The sequence below is a fragment of the Pseudophryne corroboree genome (genome assembly GCF_028390025.1).
Source record: "Pseudophryne corroboree isolate aPseCor3 chromosome 3 unlocalized genomic scaffold, aPseCor3.hap2 SUPER_3_unloc_56, whole genome shotgun sequence".
In the NCBI taxonomy this organism is placed as follows: domain Eukaryota; kingdom Metazoa; phylum Chordata; class Amphibia; order Anura; family Myobatrachidae; genus Pseudophryne; species Pseudophryne corroboree.
The window spans coordinates 258,147-284,698 of record NW_026967548.1 but is presented as its reverse complement, the minus strand read 5'-3'; the positions used below and the strand labels follow the sequence as shown (position 1 = coordinate 284,698).

The 26,552-nt window shown below is 42.7% G+C and overlaps 2 protein-coding genes across 2 annotated transcripts; one reads left to right on the top strand and one right to left on the bottom strand.

Annotated features, from left to right (window-relative positions):
• Positions 1 to 634: 634 nt before the first annotated feature.
• On the bottom strand, positions 635 to 2,378 carry LOC134984460 (uncharacterized). Its single transcript, XM_063950036.1, has 3 exons — positions 2,217 to 2,378; positions 1,969 to 2,121; positions 635 to 1,864 (listed from the first exon to the last, which is right to left on the bottom strand). The coding sequence occupies exons 1-3, from the start codon at positions 2,371 to 2,373 to the stop codon at positions 657 to 659; spliced, it is 1,518 nt and encodes a 505-aa protein (XP_063806106.1). The 5' UTR covers positions 2,374 to 2,378; the 3' UTR covers positions 635 to 656.
• Positions 2,379 to 3,589: 1,211 nt separating this feature from the next.
• LOC134984450 (gastrula zinc finger protein XlCGF17.1-like) lies at positions 3,590 to 6,734 on the top strand. The gene is made up of 2 exons (XM_063950027.1): positions 3,590 to 3,680; positions 5,700 to 6,734. Exons 1-2 carry the CDS (start codon positions 3,590 to 3,592, stop codon positions 6,626 to 6,628), a joined length of 1,020 nt encoding a protein of 339 aa, XP_063806097.1. The 3' UTR covers positions 6,629 to 6,734.
• Positions 6,735 to 26,552: the final 19,818 nt, after the last annotated feature.

The following is a 26,552-nucleotide window of genomic DNA, read 5'->3' as shown; positions in this document are numbered from 1 at the left end:
GCGTCTAATGTTTCTTGCGGCTTACGATGCGAATAGATGGCATTGTGTAACCCACCCCCCTCCAATCTAAGCTGAACGCGGTCGGCAGGATCCACGCCCGCAAGGACATCATCGAGCATGTCCTGTATAGCCGTATGAATGGCTCGAACTCCCTCTACAAATGATGTAACCCTATCCAAATTAACAAACCGATAGTGATTGTGGTACTCAACGGCTCTGAAATTCGGTCGTTGTCGTTCATAGCGGTTAATTGCTTCTAAGTATACATGTTGCCGACCTTCGTCATTACCGGGTGACTCAACACGGCCTGCATCATCATATATGGGGCTTGCATCGCGCTCAATATTGTCAGCCTGTGATTCGTCATTCGGTAATGCATGGGGTGGAGATTGATCTAAATCTACATGCCTCGCACTGTGCTGACCTCCTACCACATGTACCCTGTGCCGCTTGCGTTTTCTCAATTGACCACCTACCGCATGTTCCCTGTGCCGCTTGCGCTTTCTCGATCTGATTAATGTTGTTACAGCATGTTTCACCTTTGCGCGTCGGAATAACTGTGAGATCTTGTATGTTAAACAAGGTTTAATTCGTGGTTTTTTTTTACAGTCATTTAAATTTAAAACACGTTTCAAACCATTGCCTAGCATGCCTAGTCACGGATCAGTTTCATTTATTTCTGCAAAATGATGTATGTTGGCTTTAATAAATTCAGTTGTCTTAACCGACCGATCTATGTATTTTGACATGACATTCATATACGTCTCAACAACTTCTTTAACAATGTCTTGTTTACATTTACTACCGTGGCACACACCTTTAATGTGTTTTAACAAATATCCGGCTTTTACGCCCATGTTCTCAACATCTTCCCTTATCTTACCCAACAACGCGTAAAATTTTATTTCAGCGTCTTGGCCTAATTGTTCTGAATTTTGACATTCATCAACTATGTCGGGCGCTAGCCCTCGCGCCGGTACACAAGCATCAGCCGATGCGTGTACCAGGGCTGTCGTTGTAAAAATATTGGGCATTGATGTTACACAATCAACCGTTGTAGTATTACCAGGTATTCCTGCAACGGCTGATAATACTTCATCAGAGCTATTCTGCGGATCTTGTGTCGTTGACTCTACACAATTTGTAATAAGCTCTTGCCCATTTATGTCATCAATATCTGATATCACAGGATTACCGGCTATGTGTCTTGTTTCTGTTTCAGAGCAATCCTGTGTATCGGTAATAGTGATGACATCGGATTGCGACAATTGCTTAACATTACTTCTTGAGTCAATATTTGATAACAAACCAATGCCTGCTATGTGCCTTGTTTCTGTTTCAGAACAAACCTGTGTATCTGGAATTGTGATTACAGCGGATTGCGACAATTGCTTAACATTACTTCTTGAGAGACGCGATGCCCTCTTAACCTTTACAGTCTTTGTATTACCAGCGACATCCCGGTCTGCAGTGTTAAACGCTGTGTGTTTTGATGTTACAGCAACATCATTACTTACGCATGATACAGTTTGTAACGCGATCCTTCTCCGTTGTGGCTTATCATTTTCGGAATATGACAATTTTCTTTTCAGATCTGTAAATGTTGAATTATGACTTCTCTCATTCGTTCTTGGTCGAGCCGGCTTTCGTTTGTTCGGTACGATACAGCCGTTATGCACAGCCATAACTGATGACCTAGCAACGTTCTTATGTACAATTGCCGGCGTTACGAATTGATGGTTCTCCGCTTCAGCGGCGGTTGTGCGTTTTGATATTTTCCCGCTTGTACTAGGCCTGTGTATCTGCGAGCATGTATCACTGACTGTTGGTATCAAAGGAGCATAGCGTCTTGCTACAGCATCATCTGTAATACATATATTATAAAATAAATATAAACGACTCTGCATGTAAATCAGTATTTAAATCACCGCATAACAATATACCATATAACAGCGTTTGATTACACACCTGCTGCTGCGAATTGATGGCTTTCCGTTTCAGCGGCGGTTGTGCGTTTTGATATTTTCCCGCTTGTACTAAGACGGTGTATTTGCGCTACTGAATCACATCCTGATGGTATCGTCGGCGCATAACGCATTGCTACAGCCTCATCTGTAATACCTATATTATAAAATAAATATAAACAACGCTGCCTGAAAATCAGCATTTAAATCAACGCATAACAATATACCATATAACAGTGCTTGATTACACACCTGCTTTATATTCGAATGTTTTAGCACGACCCCCTGTCGCGTGTGGGAAAAACGGTTGCTCATCAACAACATTGCTGTTCTGTATAGATGTGTTGTGACAATAATCAGGTTTGTTCAATATATCCCGTAGAATAACATCAGCCGTCGCATCATCCATTTTTGTGGCATCTTTAACCGGTGAAAAATGAAAAATAAAAATAAAAAAATAAAAAATATTACATACGGTATAAAATTAGAATAACATGAAAAAGCGATTCATTACTGAGAATATAAAGTGTGTACAGTTGACAACAAATCAGCACAACTGTACAAGGTTTATTTTTAATTCTTTAGCCGTGGAAAAATAAATAAATAAATAAAAAATAAAAATAAAAAATAAAAAATAAAATAAAAAATAAATAAAGATATCATGTTACTCACAATCTGGCGCCAATTCCAAAATATTATTAAAATCCGGTATAGCGCTGAAGTCTAAGCCAAAGGGACTATCAACAGACAAATCGAGATTCTCTGTATTTGTGATTACTGTCAAATCGGGGGAAATAAAAATGAGAAAATAATAATTATTTAATAATTACTATTTAATAATTACTTATCAATGTATCCAGACTGTTGTACGTTCATACTATTTAAACTTTTAAAAATGAACAAATTGTAGACCTTGACTATAATTTCATACTATTTAAACTTGAAATATAAATAAAAACGCGTCAATGTCCTTTATAGACATAGCTTACTTTGAGAGGTTTGATAACTTGGCAAAGCATCATCATCATCAGAAGAAGAAGATCTGTTTCTAGCCATGAAAGTGTTTTTGTTGTTGTTGTTCTGCATTGTCTGTCTCTGAACCAATAATGAAAATGAGAGACGGTTAATATCTATCATCTATCAAACGAATTAGTTGAAATATTGTGTTGGCGCATTCCCAAAATGAACCACTAGATGTCGCTATTACCACATATTTAAATAACATTCAGACAGCCACATTATTAAAACTATATGTTCTATGTGTTACAATGCATCGCTAAACAACAACATCAATGTGGGTATACCCACATTGATGTTGCTGCTTAGCGATGCATTTCACATATGAGTGCATACTGCGATTTGCAACTGTCCAATAGGTTTGAAATATTAACATATTATACATGTATGCCTAAAAACAAAGGATGCAATGACAGGACAGAATCGTGTAACAGTGTGTATATCGCGGCATAGAAACAACATATTTAAACAGCATTCAGAGCCATATTTGTAAAATAAAATAAATAAATAAATAAATAAATAAAATAAAAAATGCAATATGTATAAATATAATAATAATAATAATAATTATGATAATAATAATAATAATAATAATAACACTTACCATAATGTCTTCATGTGTGTATAGCTGTGCAGCTTTAGTTGAAATTTCTTCTCTGTCCCACTTCAGTGATGTGGTCTGTTCTTATAACACTGGCTGTGAGCCATATGGCCCCCACCAACCTGTGGTACGCCGTCCCACATTTCCAAGATGCTTGGGCGGGACTTTTAAATATATAAATTCTAGTCTATAATTTAGTAAATGTGATAAATATTTTCAGTTACAATAAAGATATAATCTTTTAGCTTTTTCTTAAATGTCATACACAGAGCATCAAACGCATACCAAATACATTTATATTATATATACAGAAGAAAAAAATAAATAAATAAATAAAAAATAAAAATCCTGAGTGGTCTAAACTACTTGTATAGATTGAATGGAAGTCATTCCAAATGGGTATATCTTATACTGTAGTATATGAGGCTCATAAAAAGCGCATAAATTATTTAATAATAAAATGAATTTATAAAAAGCATTATACAGAAGTTCTTATGAACTAATGTGCATGAATACAAAATTATTTTATGATTCCATAAATATACACTGGCTTACTGATTTGTAGCTAAAATTACAAAAAATATTGTCTTTGTACATGAATACAAAATTATTTTATGATTCCATAAATATACACGGGCTTACTGATTTGATTAGGACCCATCACCATGATATCTCATTATGGTATGTAATTAATCCAAAAGATGGAAAAATCCGATTTGAGTCAACACATAAACCTGTAGGTGGTGCTAATGTTCCTCTACAGAGATAACAATCGAAAATGGTTTTGATTAGGACCCATCACCATGATATCTCATTATGGTATGTAATTAATCCAAAAGATGGAAAAATCCGATTTGAGTCAACACATAAACCTGTAGGTGGTGCTAATGTTCCTCTACAGAGATAACAATCGAAAATGGTTTTGATTAGGACCCATCACCATGATATCTCATTATGGTATGTAATTAATCCAAAAGATGGAAAAATCCGATTTGAGTCAACACATAAACCTGTAGGTGGTGCTAATGTTCCTCTACAGAGATAACAATCGAAAATGGTCATGGTCAAATTATAAGCAATGGTCATGGTCAAATTTGCACATCGTGCTTCTGAGGGGTTTCTGAGCATTTAAAATGACCTTTGTGACATTTTAAAATGACCTTTTAAATTAGTGCCATGTGTGATGAACCCTTGCTTCTAAGAATGTTCATGGTTAAATTGTACATCGTGGCTTCTGAGGGTTTCTGAGCATTTAAAATGACCTTTGTGACATTTTAAAATGACCTTTTAAATTAGTGCCATGTGTGATGAACCCTTGCTTCTAAGAATGTTCATGGTTAAATTGTACATCGTGGCTTCTGAGGGTTTCTGAGCATTTAAAATGACCTTTGTGACACGGTCATTAGTGATTATCCTTTTTAAAACTGTAACATGTGTGACTCATGAAGTTTCAGCTGCTGGAATGTAAGAACATTTTGTGTTACAAAAAAAAAAAAAAAAAAAATGATGTATTTTAAAGTGTGTGTCATATGTGACATTCTGCGACTGGTGCTGCTCGACACTCTGCGACTGGTGTTACGCGACAATTTTTAATACGTTTTAATATCGAACACTATAAATTTATATTCATTTTATATTAAGCGATATAAAACACTATCATTTAATATTAAAAGGGGGCGGGTCCTAGGGCAAGGGGGCGTTAACAACTGTCAAGTTTGACAGAAAGGTTGACTTTATCTACTAGCCTTCATTAAAAGTTATGTTTTATTACACACATACATTTACAATTAAGTGTCCCAGAGAGTCGTCTTCTCCTATTGTTTACAAGATTAGTATTGTTACAGAAAATGTCACATTTCCATAATGTATTTTATTTCCAGCAGATGGACACACAAGCAGGAATATCTCAGAAGGACATCTAATGTTATCCCCGGATTGTGACATAAAAGATAATGACAGTAGACAGGATTCTCCAGGAGATAACCCCATTACCCCAATTATACATCCAGCTCTATCAGCTGATCCCTCTGATCCTGGGAAATGTTCTCCTGATCACTCTGATATTGGTGCATCTGTTACAGCTCTGACAGTAGATACAGTGTTTCCGTGTTCTATAGATGCCAAATGTTTTACACAGAACACAAAGCCTATTAACCCACACACAGGTAAGGTAGGTGAAAGGCCAATAATATGTTCTGAGTGTGGGAAATGTTTTACATACATATCAGATCTTGTTATACATCAGAGAAGTCACACAGGTGAGAGGTCATTTCCATGTTCTGAGTGTGTGAAATGTTTTGCATGGAAAACACGTCTTGTTACACATCATAGAAGTCACACAGGTGAGAAGCCATTTCCATGTTCTGAGTGTGGGAAATGTTTTGCACACAAATCAGCTCTTGTTAGACATAACAGAAATCTCACAGGTGAGAAGCCATTTTCTTGCTCTGAGTGTGGGAAATGTTTTGTACGTAAATCACATCTTGTTATACATTACAGAAGTCACACAGGTGAGAAGCCATTTTCTTGCTCTGAATGCAGGAAATGTTTTACACAGAAATCAGATCTTATTGCACATCAACGAACTCACACAGGTGAGAAGCCATTTCCATGTTCTGAGTGTGGGAAATGTTTTACACAGAAATCAGATCTTATTACACATCAACGAACTCACACAGGTGAGAAGCCATTTCCATGTTCTGAGTGTGGGAAATGTTTTACACAGAAATCAGATCTTATTACACATCAGCGAACTCACACAGGTGAGAAGCCATTTCCATGTTCTGAGTGTGGGAAATGTTTTGCACACAAATCAGCTCTTGTTAGACATAACCGAAATCACACAGGTGAGAAGCCATTTTCTTGCTCTGAGTGTGGGAAATGTTTTGTACGTAAATCACATCTTGTTATACATTACAGAAGTCACACAGGTGAGAAGCCATTTTCTTGCTCTGAATGCGGGAAATGTTTTACACAGAAATCAGATCTTGTTAGACATCACAGAAGTCACACAGGTGAGAGGCCATTTCTATACTCTGAGAAATAAATCCGATCTTGTTGCACACAATAGACATCACTCAGGTGAGGAACCATTTTAATCTTCTGGAGTATACTTATCATTGCCATGCGTTGTTCTTCAAGGTTCTTATCCTATCTCCTATGTTTTTTGCAATATACATGTTACCACTGAGTGAAATAATCAGATGTCATGCCCTCATCTACCACTGCTATGCAGATGACCTGTCTCTTGCTCTGGGTACTGAGAACTCAGTACCAATCCTAAATGGTTATCTAGCTGAGCTCCAGGTGTGGGTGATGCCAGTTGGCTGTGACTCAGTACTGGTGAAACATGTCCTTATGATAGAAGCTCACCAACAAATGGCAGGGCTACAGCTCAGCTTTGCTACCAGCCAGACTTACGCTTGGGGGTTCAGAGTTACAAAATGCTGATCATGTGCGGAATCTTGGTGTCCTGGATGGTGGAGTGACACTTAGACATCGGTATCTGCCACAATCAGATCCTCATCTGAGGAACAGAGCCAGACTCCAGCACTTATTTCCCTCAAAAGATCTACCTGCAGTCATACATACACTTGTATCATCACACATAGACTACTGCAATTTCCTCTACCTGGGTCTCCCAGCAAAAGAATTACACCGTTTGTAGCTTGTCCAGAATGCAGCAGCCAGGCTGTTACCTTACCATCCCGTTCCTGCCACATAACACCTATTCTCTGCTCCCTTCACCGGCTGCCTGTAAGATGGTGACTTTTACATAATCTTACTGACTTTCCCAGCCCGAAATGACCAGGGTCCATGGTACCAGAAGCAGCTTCTGCCTCCTTACTGCCCGGTTACTACCATCTGCAGATGAAGGACTGTTACCAGCAGTACCAAGAAACCCCAAGAAGTTCTGAGATGTCAGGGGAAAGACAGGGTGGTGGCACTAGTGCTGCAGTGGGGGCTGCCGGAGGCAGTGTCTGTGAGAATCTTGTCCTCAAGCAGCGCTAAGGTGTCAGACTGCGAGACAGGGCAGTGGCAGTAGTGGCGGAGACAGGGTGGTGGCAGAAGTGGGGGGAGACAGGGCGGTGGCAGTACTGGGGGGGAGACAGGGTGGTGGCAATAGTGGTTAGGAGACAGGGCGGGTGGCAGTAGTGGGGGGAGACAGGGCGGGTGGCAGTAGTGGGGGGAGACGGGGGTGGCAGTAGTGGGGAGAGATGGGGCGGTGGCAGTGGGGGGAGAAAGGGTGGTGGCAGTAGTGGTTAGGAGACAGGGCGGATGGCAGTAGTGGGGGGAGACAGGGTGGTAGCAGTAGTGGGGAGAGACAGGGCAGGTGGCAGTAGTGGGGAGACAGGGTGGGTGGCAGTAGTGGGGGGAGACAGGGCAGGTGGCAGTAGTAGGGGGGAGACAGGGTGGTAGCAGTAGTGGGGAGAGACAGGGCAGGTGGCAGTAGTGGGGAGACAGGGTGGGTGGCAGTAGTGGGGGGAGACAGGGCAGGTGGCAGTAGTGGGGGGAGATGGCAGTAGCAATAGCGGGGGAGACAGGGCGGATGGCCGCAGTGCAGTACCAGGGGCTGCTGGAGGCAGTAAAGAGGTGTATGGGTCCCGCACAGAACCAGTTGATAATTAGACCTAATGATGATTATGCTTCCTTATTTCTAATTAATCCCTTGTATGTGTTACTGTTATTTGCTGTGTCAGCCTTTATGTGTGTTCTGTGTAATAATCCTGAAAGTAGTGCTGCTACCAATCTCATATCATTTGTAGTAACTTGGAAAAGATGAGATATGAGGTGCACTCTGGAAGCTTATAGGGGGTTAATCAAAGATGAATGCAGATGTGACATCACGCAGCCCCTGGAAAATGGTCCCGGCCCGCCCGTGTTTAACCCTCAGGGATGCAGCTGCAATGTGTGTGTCTGTGTGGCCACTGTGCATGTGCATTTTTCCACCTCCAGCAAACTGCTGCGGGCCGCTATTGCGGCTGGGTCTGAATTACCCCCATAGGCTGTTGTGCAGAGTAAAGTATTTTTTATGTTTAAAATATAGAGAAAAATCTGTGTATTAAAGATATGAAATAAAGTTTTCCGGTGAGTCTTTTTATGTGTCTGTGTATTATTTCCAGATAATTGTCACTATGATGACAGAAACAATTTACAGCCGGTACTGAGTATAACTGCTCTGTATGTGTATGTCACATGGTGTAGCAGTAATATGGATAATGTAGCGTTAGTGACACAGCCGGTACTGAGTATAACTGCTCTGTATGTGTATGTCACATGGTGTAACAGTAATATGGATAATGTAATGTTAGTGACTCAGCCGGTACTGAGTATAACTGCTCTGTATGTGTATGTCACATGGTGTAGCAGTAATATGGATAATGTAGCGTTAGTGACACAGCCGGTACTGAGTATAACTGCTGTGTATGTGTATGTCACATGGTGTAGCAGTAATATGGATAATGTAGTGTTAGTGACACAGCCGGTACTGAGTATAACTGCTCTGTATGTGTATGTCACATGGCGTAGCAGTAATATGGATAATGTAGTGTTAGTGACACAGCCGGTACTGAGTATAACTGCTCTGTATGTGTATGTCACATGGTGTAGCAGTAATATGGATAATGTAGTGTTAGTGACACAGCCGGTACTGAGTATAACTGCTCTGTATGTGTATGTCACATGGTGTAGCAGTAATATGGATAATGTAGTGTTATTAGCACAGCCGGTACTGAGTATAACTGCTCTGTATGTGTATGTCACATGGTGTAGCAGTAATATGGATAATGTAGTGTTAGTGGCACAGCCGGTACTGAGTATAACTGCTCTGTATGTGTATGTCACATGGCGTAGAAGTAATATGGATAATGTAGTGTTAGTGGCACAGCCGGTACGGAGTATAACTGCTCTGTATGTGTATGTCACATGGTGTAGCAGTAATATGGATAATGTAATGTTAGTGACACAGCCGGTACTGAGTATAATTGCTCTGTATGTGTATGTCACATGGTGTAGCAGTAATATGGATAATGTAGCGTTAGTGACACAGCCGGTACTGAGTATAACTGCTCTGTATTTATAGGTCACATGGTGTAGCAGTAATATGGATAATGTAGCGTTAGTGACACAGCCGGTACTGAGTATAACTGCTCTGTATGTGTATGTCACATGGTGTAGCAGTAATATGGATAATGTAGCGTTATTAGCACAGCCGGTACTGAGTATAACTGCTCTGTATGTGTATGTCACATGGTGTAGCAGTAATATGGATAATGTAGTGTTAGTGACACAGCCGGTACTGAGTATAACTGCTCTGTATGTGTATGTCACATGGCGTAGCAGTAATATGGATAATGTAGTGTTAGTGACACAGCCGGTACTGAGTATAACTGCTCTGTATGTGTATGTCACATGGCGTAGCAGTAATATGGATAATGTAGTGTTAGTGACACAGCCGGTACTGAGTATAACTGCTCTGTATGTGTATGTCACATGGCGTAGCAGTAATATGGATAATGTAGTGTTAGTGACACAGCCGGTACTGAGTATAACTGCTCTGTATGTGTATGTCACATGGTGTAGCAGTAATATGGATAATGTAGTGTTAGTGGCACAGCCGGTACTGAGTATAACTGCTCTGTATGTGTATGTCACATGGTGTAGCAGTAATATGGATAATGTAGCGTTAGTGACACAGCCGGTACTGAGTATAACTGCTCTGTATGTGTATGTCACATGGCGTAGCAGTAATATGGATAATGTAGTGTTAGTGACACAGCCGGTACTGAGTATAACTGCTCTGTATGTGTATGTCACATGGTGTAGCAGTAATATGGATAATGTAGTGTTATTAGCACAGCCGGTACTGAGTATAACTGCTCTGTATGTGTATGTCACATGGTGTAGCAGTAATATGGATAATGTAGTGTTATTAGCACAGCCGGTACTGAGTATAACTGCTCTGTATGTGTATGTCACATGGTGTAGCAGTAATATGGATAATGTAGTGTTATTAGCACAGCCGGTACTGAGTATAACTGCTCTGTATGTGTATGTCACATGGTGTAGCAGTAATATGGATAATGTAGTGTTAGTGACACAGCCGGTACTGAGTATAACTGCTCTGTATGTGTATGTCACATGGTGTAGCAGTAATATGGATAATGTAGCGTTAGTGACACAGCCGGTACTGAGTATAACTGCTCTGTATGTGTATATCACATGGTGTAGCAGTAATATGGATAATGTAGTGTTAGTGACACAGCAGGTACTGAGTATAACTGCTCTGTATGTGTATATCACATGGTGTAGCAGTAATATGGATAATGTAATGTTAGTGACACAGCCGGTACTGAGTATAACTGCTCTGTATGTGTATGTCACATGGTGTAGCAGTAATATGGATAATGTAGCGTTAGTGACACAGCCGGTACTGAGTATAACTGCTCTGTATGTGTATATCACATGGTGTAGCAGTAATATGGATAATGTAGCGTTAGTGACACAGCCGGTACTGAGTATATCTGCTCTGTATGTGTATGTCACATGGTGTAGCAGTAATATGGATAATGTAGCGTTAGTGACACAGCCGGTACTGAGTATAACTGCTTGGTATGTGTTTGTCACATGGTGTAGCAGTAATATGGATAATGTAGCGTTGGTGACACAGCCGGTACTGAGTATAACTGCTCTGTATGTGTATGTCACATGGTGTAACAGTAATATGGATAATATAACGTTAGTGACACAGCCGGTACTGAGTATAACTGCTCTGTATGTGTATGTCACATGGTGTAGCAGTAATATGGATAATGTAGCGTTATTAGCACAGCCGGTACTGAGTATAACTGCTCTGTATGTGTATGTCACATGGTGTAGCAGTAATATGGATAATATAACGTTAGTGACACAGCCGGTACTGAGTATAACTGCTCTGTATGTGTATGTCACATGGTGTAGCAGTAATATGGATAATATAACGTTAGTGACACAGCCGGTACTGAGTATAACTGCTCTGTATGTGTATGTCACATGGTGTAGCAGTAATATGGATAATGTAGTGTTAGTGGCACAGCCGGTACTGAGTATAACTGCTCTGTATGTGTATGTCACATGGTGTAGCAGTAATATGGATAATGTAGCGTTAGTGACACAGCCGGTACTGAGTATAACTGCTCTGTATTTATAGGTCACATGGTGTAGCAGTAATATGGATAATGTAGCGTTAGTGACACAGCCGGGTACTGAGTATAACTGATCTGTATGTGTATGTCACATGGTGTAGCAGTAATATGGATAATGTAGTGTTAGTGGCACAGCAGGTACTGAGTATAACTGCTCTGTATGTGTATGTCACATGGTGTAGCAGTAATATGGATAATGTAGCGTTAGTGACACAGCCGGTACTGAGTATAACTGCTCTGTATGTGTATGTCACATGGTGTAGCAGTAATATGGATAATATAACGTTAGTGACACAACCGGTACTGAGTATATCTGCTCTGTATGTGTATGTCACATGGTGTAGCAGTAATATGGATAATGTAGCGTTAGTGACACAGCCGGTACTGAGTATAACTGCTCTGTATGTGTATGTCACATGGTGTAGCAGTAATATGGATAATGTAGTGTTAGTGACACAGCCGGTACTGAGTATAACTGCTCTGTATGTGTATGTCACATGGTGTAGCAGTAATATGGATAATGTAGCATTAGTGACACAGCCGGTACTGAGTATAACTGCTCTGTATGTGTATGTCACATGGTGTAGCAGTAATATGGATAATATAACGTTAGTGACACAGCCGGTACTGAGTATAACTGCTCTGTATGTGTATGTCACATGGTGTAGCAGTAATATGGATAATATAACGTTAGTGACACAACCGGTACTGAGTATATCTGCTCTGTATGTGTATGTCACATGGTGTAGCAGTAATATGGATAATATAACGTTAGTGACACAGCCGGTACTGAGTATAACTGCTCTGTATGTGTATGTCACATGGCGTAGCAGTAATATGGATAATGTAGTGTTATTAGCACAGCCGGTACTGAGTATATCTGCTCTGTATGTGTATGTCACATGGTGTAGCAGTAATATGGATAATATAACGTTAGTGACACAGCCGGTACTGAGTATAACTGCTCTGTATGTGTATGTCACATGGCGTAGCAGTAATATGGATAATGTAGTGTTATTAGCACAGCCGGTACTGAGTATAACTGCTCTGTATGTGTATGTCACATGGTGTAGGAGTAATATGGATAATGTAGTGTTAGTGGCACAGCCGGTACGGAGTATAACTGCTCTGTATGTGTATATCACATGGCGTAGCAGTAATATGGATAATGTAGTGTTAGTGACACAGCCGGTACTGAGTATAACTGCTCTGTATGTGTATGTCACATGGTGTAGCAGTAATATGGATAATATAACGTTAGTGACACAGCCGGTACTGAGTATAACTGCTCTGTATGTGTATGTCACATGGTGTAGCAGTAATATGGATAATGTAGTGTTAGTGGCACAGCCGGTACTGAGTATAACTGATCTGTATGTGTATGTCACATGGTGTAGCAGTAATATGGATAATGTAGTGTTAGTGACACAGCCGGTACTGAGTATAACTGCTCTCTATGTGTATGTCACATGGTGTAGCAGTAATATGGATAATGTAGTGTTAGTGACACAGCCGGTACTGAGTATAACTGCTCTGTATGTGTATGTCACATGGTGTAGCAGTAATATGGATAATGTAGTGTTAGTGACACAGCCGGTACTGAGTATAACTGCTCTGTATGTGTATGTCACATGGTGTAGCAGTAATATGGATAATGTAGTGTTAGTGGCACAGCCGGTACTGAGTATAACTGCTCTGTATGTGTATATCACATGGTGTAGCAGTAATATGGATAATGTAGTGTTAGTGGCACAGCCGGTACTGAGTATATCTGCTCTGTATGTGTATGTCACATGGTGTAGCAGTAATATGGATAATGTAGCGTTAGTGGCACAGCCGGTACTGAGTATAACTGCTCTGTATGTGTATGTCACATGGTGTAGCAGTAATATGGATAATGTAGTGTTAGTGGCACAGCCGGTACTGAGTATATCTGCTCTGTATGTGTATGTCACATGGTGTAGCAGTAATATGGATAATGTAGTGTTAGTGGCACAGCCGGTACTGAGTATAACTGATCTGTATGTGTATGTCACATGGTGTAGCAGTAATATGGATAATGTAGCGTTAGTGACATAGAGGGTACTGAGTATAACTGCTGTGTATGTGTATGTCACATGGTGTAGCAGTAATATGGATAATGTAGCGTTAGTGACACAGCCGGTACTGAGTATAACTGCTGTGTATGTGTATGTCACATGGTGTAGCAGTAATATGTATAATGTAGCGTTAGTGACACAGCCGGTACTGAGTATAACTGCTCTGTATGTGTATGTCACATGGTGTAGCAGTTATATGGATAATGTAGCGTTAGTGACACAGCCGGTACTGAGTATAACTGCTCTGTATGTGTATGTCACATGGTGTAGCAGTAATATGGATAATGTAATGTTAGTGACACAGCCGGTACTGAGTATAACTGCTCTGTATGTATATGTCACATGGCGTAGCAGTAATATGGATAATATAGCATTATTAGCAGAGCCGGTACTGAGTATAACTGCTCTGTATGTGTATGTCACATGGTGTAGCAGTAATATGGATAATGTAGTGTTATTAGCACAGCCGGTACTGAGTATAACTGCTCTGTATGTGTATGTCACATGGTGTAGCAGTAATATGGATAATGTAGTGTTAGTGACACAGCCGGTACTGAGTATAACTGCTCTGTATGTGTATGTCACATGGTGTAGCAGTAATATGGATAATGTAGTGTTAGTGACACAGCCGGTACTGAGTATAACTGCTCTGTATGTGTATGTCACATGGTGTAGCAGTAATATGGATAATGTAGCGTTAGTGACACAGCCGGTACTGAGTATAACTGCTCTGTATGTGTATGTCACATGGTGTAGCAGTAATATGGATAATGTAGTGTTAGTGACACAGCCGGTACTGAGTATAACTGCTCTGTATGTGTATGTCACATGGTGTAGTAGTAATATGGATAATGTAGTGTTAGTGGCACAGCAGGTACTGAGTATAACTGCTCTGTATGTGTATGTCACATGGTGTAGCAGTAATATGGATAATGTAGTGTTAGTGATACAGCGGGTACTGAGTATAACTGCTGTGTATGTGTATGTCACATGGTGTAGCAGTAATATGGATACTGTAGTGTTAGTGGCACAGCCGGTACGGAGTATAACTGCTCTGTATGTGTATGTCACATGGTGTAGCAGTAATATGGATAATGTAGTGTTAGTGGCACAGCCGGTACTGAGTATAACTGCTGTGTATGTGTATGTCACATGGTGTAGCAGTAATATGGATAATGTAGTGTTAGTGACACAGCCGGTACTGAGTATAACTGCTCTGTATGTGTATATCACATGGTGTAGCAGTAATATGGATAATGTAGTGTTAGTGACACAGCCGGTACTGAGTATATCTGCTCTGTATGTGTATGTCACATGGTGTAGCAGTAATATGGATAATGTAGTGTTAGTGACACAGCTGGTACTGAGTATAACTGCTCTGTATGTGTATGTCACATGGCGTAGCAGTAATATGGATAATGTAGCGTTAGTGACACAGCCGGTACTGAGTATAACTGCTCTGTATGTGTATGTCACATGGTGTAGCAGTAATATGTATAATGCAGCGTTATTGGCACAGCCGGTACTGAGTATAACTGCTCTGTATGTGTATGTCACATGGTGTAGCAGTAATATGGATAATGTAGCGTTAGTGACACAGCCGGTACTGAGTATAACTGCTCTGTATGTGTATGTCACATGGTGTAGCAGTAATATAGATAATGTAGTGTTAGTGGCACAGCCGGTACTGAGTATAACTGCTCTGTATGTGTATGTCACATGGTGTAGCAGTAATATGGATAATGTAGTGTTAGTGGCACAGCCGGTACTGAGTATAACTGCTCTGTGGGGTAAATTTACTAAGGTCCCGATTTTGACCGAGATGCCGTTTTTTCTTCAAAGTGTCATCTCGGTAATTTACTAAACTCAAATCACGGCAGAGATGAGGGCAATCGTATTTTTTTGGAAGTAGTTGTAAAAAAATACGAATGAATACACCATCGGTCAAAATACGCCAGCAAATTAGTAGAACTCGGTCATTTACTAAAAAGTGCAAATCTCCAAAGAGGAAAACACTGCCGTGAATAATTACAAATCGCAAAAAAGTGCTAAAAAAAAGCAGACCTGCTTTTTATATCCGTGATTGGATAGGCATGCAGGGATCCATGAGATCCGTGCATGTGTATCAGTGGGAAGGGGTGGGAAAGTGCTTATTTTCACACAAAAAATGCGTGGGGTCCCCCCTCCTAAGCATAACCAGCCTCGGGCTCTTTGAGCCGATCCTGGTTGCAAAAATATGGGGGGGAAAATGACAGGGGTTCCCCCATATTTAAGCAACCAGCATCGGGCTCTGTGCCTGGTCCTGGTTCCAAAATTACGGGGGACAAAAAGAGTAGGGGTCCCCCGTATTTTTAAAACCAGCACCGGGCTCCACTAGCTGGACAGATAATGCCACAGCCGGGGGTCACTTTTATATAATGCCCTGCGGCCGTGGCATCAAAAATCCAACTAGTCATCCTTGGCCGGGGTACCCTGGGGGAGTGGGGACCCCTTCAATCAAGGGGTCCCCCCCCCAGCCACCCAAGGGCCAGGGGTAAAGCCCGAGGTTGCCCCCCCCCCCATCCAATGGGCTGCAGATGGGGGGGCTGATAGCCTTTGTTGTAAATGAAAAGATATTGTTTTTAGTAGCAGTACTACAAGTCCCAGCAAGCCTCCCCCGCATGCTGGTACTTGGAGAACCACAAGTACCAGCATGCGGCGGAAAAACGGGCCCGCTGGTACCTGTAGTACTATTACTAAAAAAATACCCAAATAAACACAAGACACACACACCTTGAAAGTAAAGATTTATTACATACATGCACACAAACATACATACATACTTACCTTATGTTCACACGCAGGTCGGTCCTCTTCTCCAGTAGAATCCAAGGGTACCTGTAGAAAAAATTATACTCACAAAATCCAGTGTAGATCGGTCCTCTTCAAATCCATTTGTAATCCACGTACTTGTGAAAATAAAAAAACGGAGTCCCGGCCACGAACTGAAAGGGGACCCATGTTTTCACATGGGACTCCTTTCCCCGAATGCCAGAAACCCACTCTGAGTTCTGTCTAAGTGGGTTTCTTCAGCCAATCAGGGAGCGCCACGTTGTAGCACTCTCCTGATCGGCTGTGTGCTCCTGTACTGAGTGACAGGCGGCACACGGCAGTGTTACAATGTAGCGCCTACGCGCTCCATTGTAACCAATGGTAGGAACTTTCTGCTCAGCGGTGAGGTCACTTTCGGTCAACCGCAGGTGCAAATTCAGACAGCACCGAACAGGTCTGAATTAGGCCCTTTATCTTCTCTCCCCAATGTATGGTGGCAGCGCTGATATTCTGTGGGATACGCCTGGTTCCTCTACTGGTTACTGTTGGCATAAAAAGGCTCTTGTTCTCCTGATAGAGTCAATGAGTCCAGACCAGAATTGGTGATTTTCTTCTTTTTCTTGTTTTATTAATGGCTGTTAATGCAAATGTAACATATTGTTTAAAAAATCAGGGGGTCAACGAGACGTTATGGAGCCAATATGTCATTTAATATTTGCTGCTAATTCCCCCAAAATTACTGTACCTCCCAAAGGTAAGAAGGGACTGCAGCAGGTATCTCAAATACCTTCATACATGGACATTTCCAGGCAAGGGGCAGGTAAGTTATTTTTAAATACAACAACTCTAATTCCCCTACAAGTAAAAAAAACACCCAGAACATTTGAATAGACATCATGTATTTAATACAAATATATATATATATAGTCACAAATGGTGGCACTCATAGGACTTATATCAATAATAAATGACTCGGCGGTCAAGAATATTCTTGACCGCCGAATCATTTAAATTAATTTATCATTATATTCATTTATATTCTTGACCGCCGAGTCATTTATTATTGATATAAGTCCTATGAGTGCCACCATTTGTGACTGTGTATCTGGTTGCTAGACCAAGCTGGGAGGCACCAAGGCATTTATACACTTAAGGAGAGAGTGCCGGCTATTTGCTGTATATATATATATATACATATATACACACACACACACACACACACGGGAATATGGAAACCAGAGGAAGTCACATGATATAATTTCAGCTTCCTGACAGGCCACTGCCCCCACTCCACATAATGCTCGGATATAAATGTCTGCCACTATTTAGTTACACAGAAAGAGACCCCCCCCTGTAATGTCACCCACTATTCACATGATATGTCACAATCACACATAGCCACAATCACAAGTACATACAGTCACTATTGGTGGTTCTGGGCTCCGGCCAGTTCAAGGGAAATCGCACAGTCACAATGGCAGCGTGTGTACCCACCTTTACACACCAGACGGGATATTTATACACAGCAACACTGATATTATGTGGACACAAAAGTAACAACACAAGTGACACAGTAACAGGAAATTGTTTCTGTCACCATAGCGACAATTATCTGGAAATAAGATAATACACAGACACATAAAAAGACTCAATGGAAATCTTCTGTTTTTAAACTTTATTTCATATCTTTAATACACAGATTTTTCTCTATTTTAAATTTAAATACTTTACTCTGGACAACATGGATAAAAATAGATAATGGATAATTACCTATGGGTAAATCCTTTTCTCGTAGTCCGTAGAGGATACTGGGGTTCTATTTAGTACCATGGGGTATAGACGTGTCCACTAGGAGCCATGGGCACTTTAAGAGTTTAATAGTGTGGGCTGGCTCCTCCCTCTATGCCCCTCCTACCAGACTCAGTCTAGAAACTGTGCCCTAGGATACGGACATACTTCGAGAAGGATATACACAGACAGTGGTGAGATTTGAACCAGCACACACAAAACCAAAGGAAAACCATGCCAACAAATCATGAACAGCAACAGCTGAACCAATACTTACCCACGTAACTATGCAGGAATACGAAGCACTAGGCGGGTGCCCAGTATCCTCTACGGACTACGAGAAAAGGATTTACCGGTAGGTAATTAAAATCCTATTTTCTTTTATGTCCTAGAGGATACTGGGGTTCCATTTAGTACCATGGGGATGTACCAAAGCTCCCAGTATGAGAGGGAGAGTGCTGAGGGTCCTGCAGAACTGACTGACCAAACTTTAGGTCCTCAGAGGCCAAAGTATCGAACTTGTAGAACTTAGCAAACGTGTTTGAACCTGACCAAGTAGCTGCTCGGCAAAGCTGTAGAGCCGAAATACCCCGGGCAGCCATCCAGGAAGAACCCACTGAATGAGTAGAGTGGGCCTGTACAGATCTCGGAACCGGCAATCCTGCCATGGAATAAGCATGCTGGATAGTAAGCCTGATCCAGCGAGCAATTGTTTGCTTAGAAGCAGGACACCCAATCTTATTGGGATCATAAAGGACAAACAGCGCGTCCGATTTCCTGTGACTAGCTGTCCGCTTCACATATATCTTCAAAGCTCTCACAACGTACAAGGACTTTGAGGAAGCCGAGGAGTCAGTAGCCACTGGCACCACAATAGGTTGGTTGATATGAAATGCAGACACAATCTTAGGAAGAAACTGATGACGCGTTCTGAGCTCAGCTCTATCCTCGTGGAAAATCAAGTAGGGGCTCTTGTGCGACAATGCCCCCAATTCTGACAGACGTCTGGCCAACAAAGTGACAGCCTTCCATGTAACAAACTTTACGTCTACCTCCTGTAAAGGCTCAAACCAATCCGATTGCAGGAACTGTAACACCATATTAAGATCCCAAGGTGCCGTAGGAGACACAAAGGGCGGTTGGATGTGCAGAACTCCTATCAAGAATGTCTGAACCTCAGGGAGAGCAGCCAATTGTTTCTGGATGAAAATGGACAAGGTCGAAATCTGGACCTTTATGGAGCCTAGGCGTAGGCCCACATCCACACCCGCTTGCAGAAAGAGGAGGAAATGCCCCAGTTGAAACTCCACCGCAGGAAACTTCTTGGATTCACACCAAGATACATGTTTTTTCCAAATCCGATGGTAATGCTTAGACGTTACTCCGTTCCTAGCTTGGATCAGTGTAGGAATCACCCTGTTCGGAATCCCATTCCAAGCTAAGATCTGGCGCTCAACTTTCATGCCATCAAACGTAGATGTGGTAAGTCTTGATAAATGACCAGCCCCTGTTGCAGCAGGTCCTCGCAAAGAGGCAGAGGCCTCGGATCCTCTATGAGTAATTCCAGATCTGCGTACCAAGCCCTTCTTGGCTAGTCCGGAGCAATGAGGATCGCCTGAAGCCTTGTTCTTTTGAGAATCCGTGGGATGAGTGGAAGTGGAGGGAACACATATACTGACTGGAACACCCACGGCGTTACCAGTGCATCCACGGCCACTGCTAACGGGTCTCTCGACCTGGAACAGAACTGCCTGAGCTTCTTGTTGAGACGAGAGGCCAGCATGTCAATCTGAGGTACTCCCCACCGGCCTGTCACCTCCGGGTGGAGGCCCCACTCTCCTGGATGGAGATCGTGTCTGCTGAGGAAGTCTGCTTCCCAGTAGTCCACTCCCGGAATGAAGATTGCCGACAGTGCCAATGCATGTCTTTCTGCCGAGAGAATAATTCTTGTTACCTCTGACATTACAGCTCTGCTCTTCTTTCCGCCCTGTCGGTTTACGTAGGACACCGCCGTTACATTGTCCGACTGAACCTGAATGGCTTGATCTCACAGAAGATGTGCCGCTTGTAGAAGGGCATTGTATACGGCCCTTAGTTCCAGAATGTTTATTGGAAGGATGGCTTCCTGTCTTGACCACTTTCCTTAGAAGTTTTCCCCCTGGGTGACTGCTCCCCAACCTCTAAGACTTGCATCTGTGGTTAGAAGAATCCAATTCTGAATCCCGAAACTGTGGCCTTCGATCAGGTGAGAAGTCTGCAGCCACCGGAGAAGAGAAATTCTGTCTTTCAGCGACAGGCGTATCCGCTGGTGCATGTGAAGATTTGATCTGGACCACTTGTCCAGGAGATCCAGCTGGAAGAATCTTGCATGAAATCTTCCATACTGCAGTGTCTCGTAGGAGGCTACCATCTTCCACCAGAAGGCGAATGCACTGATGAACTGACTTCAGGACATCCCGGACCATTGACTGGATCACCAACGCTTTTTCCAATGGAAGAAACACCCTCTGACCTTCCGTGTCGAGTATCATCCCCAAGAAGGGAAGTCTCCTTGTCGGCTCCAAATGTGATTTTGGAAGGTTCAGAATCCATCCATGATCCTGAAGTAGATGAGTTGAGAGAGTAGTACTCTGCAACAACCTCTCCATGGAAGATGCTTTTATCAGTAAATCGTCCAGATATGGAATTATGTTCACTCCCTGCTTGCGGAGGAGCATCAGCTCTGCCATGACCTTGGTGAACACCCTCGGTGCTGTGGAGAGGCCAAATGGCAGAGCCTGGAACGGATAGGGACAGCCCTGTAGTGCAAACCTTAGATAACAGAACTCCAAAAATCACAATTCAGGCGCTACATGTTTTTAAATTGTATAAATTCAATTCGTTTTTATACTACGAGCTGCAAAAAAACAGTCCAGCTGTGTCTGTGTGCGCACAGCTATTTTAATTAGTGATGATGAAGAGCCACAGATCTCCACCTCAGAAATTAAAGCAAACCAAAAAACCAAAAAATTACTGTTTTGCGCTAAAATACTAAATGGTGCATATATGAATGAAAACTCCTGTAAAATATATAACCATCTGATTCATTTATTCAATAAAAAATATATATATAAAAAGATTGGGTAACGTTCTGCTTTTACTATATAGAATTCATGTGTACAAGTCATCAAATACTTTTCCTAATTGCTATAATATAAAATACCTGATATATATTACCACATGTCATATGAACACTTATGCACACTCTAGATCAGTGTTTTTCAACCACTGTGCCATGGCACACTAGTGTGCCCTGAGCAGTCTCCAGGTGTGCCGCCATAAAAGCAGAGCCAGACTCGTCAGTGTTTTGCAGCTACTGAGGCCCTGGAATGATCAATACTGGTGGGTTTAGTGGTTGCAGAGCCAGTTCTAATATTGGGCCCGGGCAGTGTTGGGCTCTTCTGGCTTTCTCAGATGTGGCTCAGGCATTACCTATGGAGAAGCTGCAACATGACATCCTAGGACATGCAACTGCACCATATATCACCATTATATTTGAGTGTGCCTTGGCAATATTGAAATCTTGTTCAGAGTGCCGCAAGTTGTAAAGGTTGAAAATCTCTGCTCTAGATAGTATCCAATCTTAAGTATACATCTTTCATAAAAAAGTGCAATTTAACTTTAAAATGTTATCCATGTAGATATTGTAGAAACAACTGTGTTTAAAGATGCTGTCCCAAATTGTGGTTACCACTCATATGCTGTATGCACACAGCTTATTGTTCCATGATATATACTGTATGCACACAGCTTATTGTTCCATGATATATACTGTATGCACACAGCTTATTGTTCCATGATATATACTGTATGCACACAGCTTATTGTTCCATGATATATACTGTATGCACACAGCTTATTGTTCCATGATATATACTGTATGCACACAGCTTATTGTTCCATGATATATACTGTATGCACACAGCTTATTGTTCCATGATATATACTGTATGCTTATTGTTCCATGATATATATGTTTCTTAAAATGGTATGAAAACTTTTGCACACTCGTATGCTTTTCAGTTTTAAGGTGCAGTCTCTTGTATACACAAGCAGTGGCACTAAGTATGGTGTCCCACGTTATGTACAAACGATCCTGAGAGCACTTGTCCCGTAATGTGATTGCTGCTTATGTGGCGTGTATGGCAACTTACCACTGCAGCCCAACTGGCTGCTTTGCGGGATCTTGCGCTGCGCTCAGCGGTATGTGGTGCTTTCTCTCACCTGTCTACGTCCGCTCAACAGAGCACGGGAAGCTGGAGCCGCCTTTACACGGATGGCTGTGCAGGTCTGACTCTCCCTGTCAGATGGTTGGCCGCGTCCTCGTTGCAGAAGACCCAGCCGGAGGTTTCTGATTTAAGGAGTCACGTTTGGCCGTCCTTGGTTCCCAGCTTATGGACCAGATCACCATCAGTTGTAGAAATTTGTAGAATGATCAGCAAATTCTCCCTCTAACTAGTTTCGCACCTGGGTGCTTCCTCAAAGAGTATTTTTTATTGAATAAATGAATCAGATGGTTATATATTATACAGGAGTTTTCATTCATGTATGCACCATTTAGTATTTTAGGGCAAACCTTAGATAAGCCTGGTGAGGAGGCCAGATTGGAATGTGAAGGTACGCATGCTTGATATCAAGGGATAATAGGAATTCCCTCTCCTCCAGACCTGAGATTACCGCTCTCAGAGACTCCATCTTGAATTTGAGTTCAATATCGGTCTTACTGAACCGTCCGGTTTCGGCATCACAAACAGATTGGAGTAATAACCCCTGTTCTGTAGTTGAGGTGGAACTGGAACAATGACTTGTGTTTGTAACAATTTTTGAATAGCCTCCTGCAGGATTGTACGGTCTTCCTGAGAAGCTGGTAAGCCTGATTTGAAGAATCTGTGAGGTGGGAGTTCTTGAAACTCCAGTCTGTACCCCTGGTCAATAATATCTTTTACCCAGGGCTCTAGGCATGATGTCGCCCAGATGTGACTGAAATCTTTTAACCTTATTTCCACCTGCCTGGTCTCCAGGCAGTGAGGTCCACCGACATGCCAAAGGTTTTGAGGAAGCAGAACCTGAGGTCTGTTCCTGGGAACCTGTCGCTGAAGGTTTTCTGGATTTTCCTCAACCTCCACTAAAGGAAGTGGAGGAACACTTGGACTTCTTTTTAAACTTTGCAGCCCGAAAGGACTGCAGTGTAGGTGTAGGATATGATTTCCTAGCCGGTGTAGTTGCAGAAGGAAGATATGTTGACTTACCCACAGCTGCCTTGGATATCCACATATCCAGTGTGTCCCCAAACAGGGCCTTACCAGTGAAGGGCATGATCACACTTTTCTTGGATTCTGTATCCGCAGTCCATTGGCGAAGCCACAGTCCCCTGCATGCCGAAACTGACATAGTTGTGGCCCTTGCATTAAGCAGGCCAATTTCCTTCATGGCCTCCACCATGAAGCTTGCAGAATCCTGTATGTGATGTAAAAACATGTCAATGTCACTCCTATTCATGGAATCTAAATCATCTAGTAAGGTGCCTGACCACTTTACTATGGCCCTAGAAATCCACGCACAAGCAATAGTGAGTCTCTGAGCCATTCCTGTAGCAGTGCATAGTGATTTGAGCGTAGTCTCAAACATGCGGGCAGCCGGATCCTTTAAGGAGGCTGTACCAGGGACAGGTAAAACAACCTTTTTTGGCAATCTAGACACAGAGGCATCCACAATAGATGGGTTTTCCCACTTCTTCCTATACTCCTGAGGGAAAGAAATGAGCAGCCTTTTAGGGATTTGGAATTTTTTCTCTGGGTTTTCCCAGGTTCCTTCAAATAGGGAGTTTAACTCCTTTTGATGCAGGGAAGGTAACCGAGGATTTCTTTTTTACATTAAAATAAGATTCCTCTTCCTGAACAGGAATCTTCTCAGTTATCTGCAAAATATCCCTAATGGCCGCAATCATAGCTTGAACCCCTTGGGTAGGAGCTGCATCAACCACCCAGATCCACCTCACCGTCCCCTGTATCTGAGGCGTCGGTATCAGTGTCAGCATGCATTATCTGGGCCAGTGTATACTTTTGTGGATACGTGGGTGGGGTGAGAGGCGCAGTTGTGGGGGCTGAATCCCTATTCTTCAGATCCGCCACAGACTCTCAAAAACTGCGTCTCTTTCTCAGTATGGGATAATTTGGAAGAGATAGTTGATATCACACCCAAGGGGGTTCCGACCCAGAAGCCTGAGACTTTGTACAGTCTTGAGTACATGGTAGAGACTCCCCTGGAGAAGATAAACACTCTGCAGTACAAGACACACAGGGGGTCATTCCAAGTTGATTGCTCGCTGCTGATTTTCGCACCGCAGCGATCAGGTGAAAAACTGCATTCCTGCGCATACGTATGCCCTGCATTGCGCACACACGACGTACGGGTACAAAGCCCTTTGTGGTTGTGCTCAGGTTTTTCAAAGTTTTGCAAAGTTTTTCTTCGCACAGGCGGCCGCTAGAAGATTGACAGAAAGGGGGCGTTACTGGGTGTCAACTGACCATTTTCAGGGAGTGTTTGCAAAAATGCAGGCGTGTCTGAAAAAACGCAGGCATGGCTGGGCGTGTGTATGACGTCAAATCGAGACACGAATAGGCTGAAGTGATCGCAAGCGCTGAGTAGGTTCAGAGCTACTCAGAAACTGCATAAACTGTTTTTGCAGAGCTCGGCTGCACGTGTTCACACTTCTGCTAAAATACACTCCCCAGTGGGCGGTATAATGTTTGCACGGCTGCTAAAACTAGCTAGCGAGCGAGCGATCAACTCGGAATGACCCCCACAGTCCCTTGCCATGGTAATGTGAGATATATGCGCACACACACACACAGGAAAATGTTAGTTTCCCTCACAGCACCTTCAGAGAGCCACAGAGTATGAGGAACCATCCACACAGCACCCTATCTGCCTAATATTATGATAAAAGCCCCCTTTAATAGGGCAGCCAGTACCATTTAATTACACTCCCCCCCTCTATAACCCCCTGGTACCGCAGAGGTATGCTGGAGTTGTCTGGGGGGGCAGCGCTTCCCTGTCAGCATCCTGTAATGAGATCTGCTGGGAGAAAATGGCGCTGGTGAGCTGCTGGGTCTGCCCTGAGTGAAAACCCCGTCCCCCTGTAATGGCGCGGCTTCCCGCCCTTTTGTTTATACTGGCCTTGTGGAATTATGTCTGAGAGTGGAATACAGCCCCAGTCAGACCAGTGTAGGGTAGTCTTATTGGCTCCGAACGCCCCTCATAGCGCTGAGTTAAAATATTTTGCTGAGCCTTGCAGGAGCGCAGCCTGCAACCAGAGCTGCGCTCCAACCCTTGTGCCGCCATACCCACCGGTGACCCGCTAACTGGGACGCCAGCGCTGTACTCACCACTCTTCATGTCTTTTGGCTGTTAAGGGTGGCGGCGTGCTGCGGGAGTGTGCGGTCGCCATAGTGGGGCTTGCGGACATTTCCCTCAGGAGCTCAGTGTCCTGTCAGCGGAGTAATGGAGCCATTAACTCTGTATTAAGTTGGTCCATTCTCCCCCCTAAGTCCCACGAAGCCGGCAGACTGTAGCCAAACAGCCTCCTGTAAAAAGACAAACTCTAGAAAACAATAAAACTAAGAAAACTCCTAGGAGCTCCCCTAGCTGTGACCGGCTCCTCCGGGCACATTAACTAAACGGAGTCTGGTAGGAGGGGCATAGAGGGAGGAACCAGCCCACACTATTAAACGCTTAAAGTGCCCATGGCTCCTAGTGGACCCATCTATACCCCATGGTACTAAATGGAACCCCAGCATCCTCTAGGACGTAAGAGAAATATCCTTTAAAGCACAGAAACAATTCAGGTTATGTTTCAGTTTTGTAGGTAACTAAAACAGATACATATCAGGAGCCAAAACCCTATGGGGGTTATTCAGACCCAGCCGCAATAGCGGCCCGCAGCAGTTTACTGGTGGTGGCAAAATGCACATGCGCAGCGGCCACGCACACACACACATTGCAGCCGCATCTCTGAGGGGTGAACGCGGGTGGGCCGGGACCATTTTCC

Bases quoted from the DNA above. Each gene is read 5' to 3' on its own strand.
- LOC134984460 (XM_063950036.1), bottom strand. From the start codon at position 2,373: ATGGATGATGCGACGGCTGATGTTATTCTACGGGATATATTGAACAAA. The intron at 2,122-2,216 runs GTGTGTAATCAA...TTTATAATATAG, and splicing joins AACATTCGAATATAAAGCAG to GTATTACAGATGAGGCTGTA. The intron at 1,865-1,968 runs GTGTGTAATCAA...TATGTATTACAG, and splicing joins CCATCAATTCGCAGCAGCAG to ATGATGCTGTAGCAAGACGC.
- LOC134984450 (XM_063950027.1), top strand. From the start codon at position 3,590: ATGTCTTCATGTGTGTATAGCTGTGCAGCTTTAGTTGAAATTTCTTCT. The intron at 3,681-5,699 runs GTGAGCCATATG...CGTGTTCTATAG, and splicing joins CTGTTCTTATAACACTGGCT to ATGCCAAATGTTTTACACAG.